Below are 2,738 nucleotides of genomic sequence, written 5' to 3' on the forward strand. Positions count from 1 at the left end.
CAAAAGGGAAAAGAGAAAAGAGAGGAAAACGTACGCGGAAGTCACAAACTCACAACTCAAAAACTGCTTTTATTTATACTTTTTCAGAGTTCAAAGATAATCACCACTTTTCTGGTGACGCTTTTTATGATGGTGAAGAGAAGAAAGAAGCACAAAAATAAAGACTGCCTGATGACAATTCTAATAAGAATTATCAGCAAAGAAATTAGGAGTTTCAAGTAGACTTAGGGGTAGAGGAGTTGCCGAATTTGTAATTCCAAGAAGTAATGAGCTTGACTACACAGTGACAGAGAAAGTGACATAGCTGCGAGTAATTGAAACTGAATGTGTTTTTTTATAATTAAAAGTGGAAATAAAAGTAGGAGCAGCAATTTTGAGAGAGATAGAGCAGTATTTTGCTGGCCTGGTAAGAAGTGGTGGTCGGCAGCAGCTGCACATTTGCATGTTTACATAGACTTCTCAATCTTGATGAGCTCCAGAATGCCGTCCTGCATCTCCTTCACGGCCTGGTACTCAGTCAGACCCATGCGGCGCTTGTTGGAGATGTCGTAGACACCACCCACCGACTCGGTGTGCTCACCGGCAGTGCCACGGACCTGCAGGTTGTACTTGCCGGCCACCTCCTCCAGCTTCTTGCGGTCGGCAGCCAACTTGGGCAGCTTGATGTGCACCGAGGCACGGATCGTAGTGCCCAGGTTGGTCGGGCAGAAGGTGAGGAAGCCCAGGCGGTCGTCGTGCGAGAAAGGAATCTTCTGCTCAATGTGCTTGACGGCCTTGACGAGACGACCGAAGATCTGCTTTAGGTCGCCGCCCTTCTGCATGGAAATGATGCGGAGGTGATCTGAAAAGGGGGATTGAAAAGGGGTGATTTAATACCATATAAACATTTTTGCAGATTGAAAAACCTACCCTCCTCGTTGACCCACATGAGGAAGGTCTTGGCATCGTTGTGGTAGATGCCACGACCAGTTGGCCAGTATCGGCAGGCGTTGGCGGCCTGCAGGAAACGGTCACCTTCCTTGAAGAGGAAGTGGTCGTCAATGAGCTGCTGCTGGGTCTTCTTGTCCATGCCAGTCAGCGGGAAGTAGGAGCCCTTGAGCTCGCCCTCGAAGGTGGCCAGTTGGGCCTTCACCTTGTCCTGCATCTCCTTGTATTGCTGTAGATTTCAAGTAAAATGATGTATTGCATTAGAACACACTCTGGTCCCCAACAAAACTAGGCAATGACTTACAGCTTCAGTGAGGCAGGGGTTGAATGGGTAGCCCTGCAGAGAGCGACCGCATCGAACTCGAGTGGAGATGACGTACTTGTTCTCCGGGTCAACGTTGACGAACTGGTTGATGTCGCCAAAGTCGCACGGCGGATGCTTGTCAGTGGGCTTGAAGCCACCGTGGTAGTCCTCGATGATCGGATCAAACAGCTCGCCGAAGGTCTTGTACGACTCGGCGTCCGGAGCGTACACACCGCAGCCGGAGTCGAGGTTCTCAACACCTGGTGAAAATAAAAATACCAAAAAAGAATGACATTAGTAACCGTTAAACAATTTCTGTTGTACGCAGACTCTGAAAGTGCATGAATCGGCTCAGTTGGCGCTTAAATCTCAAATTACCAGTTTGACCGGCGTTTGTCTATTAGTCACCGGCAAACAAACTGAGGTCTAAGATCACTGTGAATCCGATTATTAAACACCCCAATGCACTCACCTGACTGGATGACATCGAGCAGGGTGGCGCCCATGGCGGTCTTGCGAGACTTCAGCTTGTCAAAGACATCCTGCGTCAGGTACTTCTTCAGCAGCGAGTGGCACTCCTTGGAGTCCTGCAGGCGCTTGAAGCCGGCGTTCAGCTTGTCGAGGGTAGCCTGGTCGGTCATTTTCAGGTGGCTGAAGTGGGTGGTGGTAGATGGATGGAAAGGAAGAAGAAGATGGTCAAATTAAGACTAAAGTCTCAGAGAGTGCTGGTGATGAGGGAATGCAAGGCGAGCCGGCAAGTGGTCTCTGTCAGTGTCAGTGAGCGAGTGAGTGAATGGGAGAATGGTATGAGCGAAGACAGCGTGGACAGGGAAGGAAGGTAGTGAGCAGTCACGTAGAGTAAAAGTGCCGGCAATCGGAGACAGGCAAGCTGCCTTTTATTCGAAGCTTGTGCAGCAGCGCGGCTGGGGCAGATGACGGGCATCGCCGCTCAGGGTGGGCACTGCATTGTCAGCAATAGCCGGGTGGGGCACTGCTGCTGTCTGCAGCTGCTGCTGCTTCTGCTGACTTATCTGACTGGCACTCTCAGGCGATTACGATCACACACTCACAGACACAGACGCACAGACAGACCACTACTGGCCCAATCCACTCGCTTGCCGGAGGCGACTGTGCTTTTGCTGCTGCTGCTGCTGCTGCTGTTGATGCCACTGGGGAGACATTAACCAGCAGCAACAGCAGCAGCAGCAGCTAGTCAAGCCTCACTGACCAGGTAGTGCTGCCTCAATGTGGCGCCAATGGGTTCTTGCATGACAATTGCGAGTGTACATGTGCACTCTTTCTTTCTCTCCCTTTCAGTGCAGCTAATGATTGAATGTCACACATTTCAGTGCAGCAAATAGAATATGCCTGGATGAATGAAGAGTGAATCACTTTGCAGTGTGCACTGGGAGACTCCGTTCTACTGCATCTACTTTCATCGTTTTATGGTCACTAGCAACAAGACTATTGACAGCTGTGGAGTTTGCCTCTCTAAGAGCAGCAGCAG

General features: G+C 50.3%; 1 protein-coding gene across 1 annotated transcript; it reads right to left on the reverse strand.

Annotated features, from left to right (window-relative positions):
• Positions 1–446: 446 nt before the first annotated feature.
• LOC108354975 (arginine kinase-like) lies at positions 447–1,872 on the reverse strand. The gene is made up of 4 exons (XM_017606151.1): positions 1,704–1,872; positions 1,232–1,491; positions 910–1,156; positions 447–841 (listed from the first exon to the last, which is right to left on the reverse strand). Exons 1-4 carry the CDS (start codon positions 1,870–1,872, stop codon positions 447–449), a joined length of 1,071 nt encoding a protein of 356 aa, XP_017461640.1.
• Between the last annotated feature and the right edge of the window lie 866 nt (positions 1,873–2,738).

This window comes from Rhagoletis zephyria, unplaced genomic scaffold (assembly GCF_001687245.7).
Source record: "Rhagoletis zephyria isolate East Lansing unplaced genomic scaffold, Rhagoletis_zephyria_1.1 Rzeph_scaffold_41177, whole genome shotgun sequence".
Lineage (NCBI taxonomy): Eukaryota > Metazoa > Arthropoda > Insecta > Diptera > Tephritidae > Rhagoletis > Rhagoletis zephyria.

Bases quoted from the DNA above. Each gene is read 5' to 3' on its own strand.
- LOC108354975 (XM_017606151.1), bottom strand. From the start codon at position 1,872: ATGACCGACCAGGCTACCCTCGACAAGCTGAACGCCGGCTTCAAGCGC. The intron at 1,492-1,703 runs GTGAGTGCATTG...TATTTTCACCAG, and splicing joins GCTCGATGTCATCCAGTCAG to GTGTTGAGAACCTCGACTCC. The intron at 1,157-1,231 runs GTAAGTCATTGC...TGAAATCTACAG, and splicing joins ACCCCTGCCTCACTGAAGCT to CAATACAAGGAGATGCAGGA.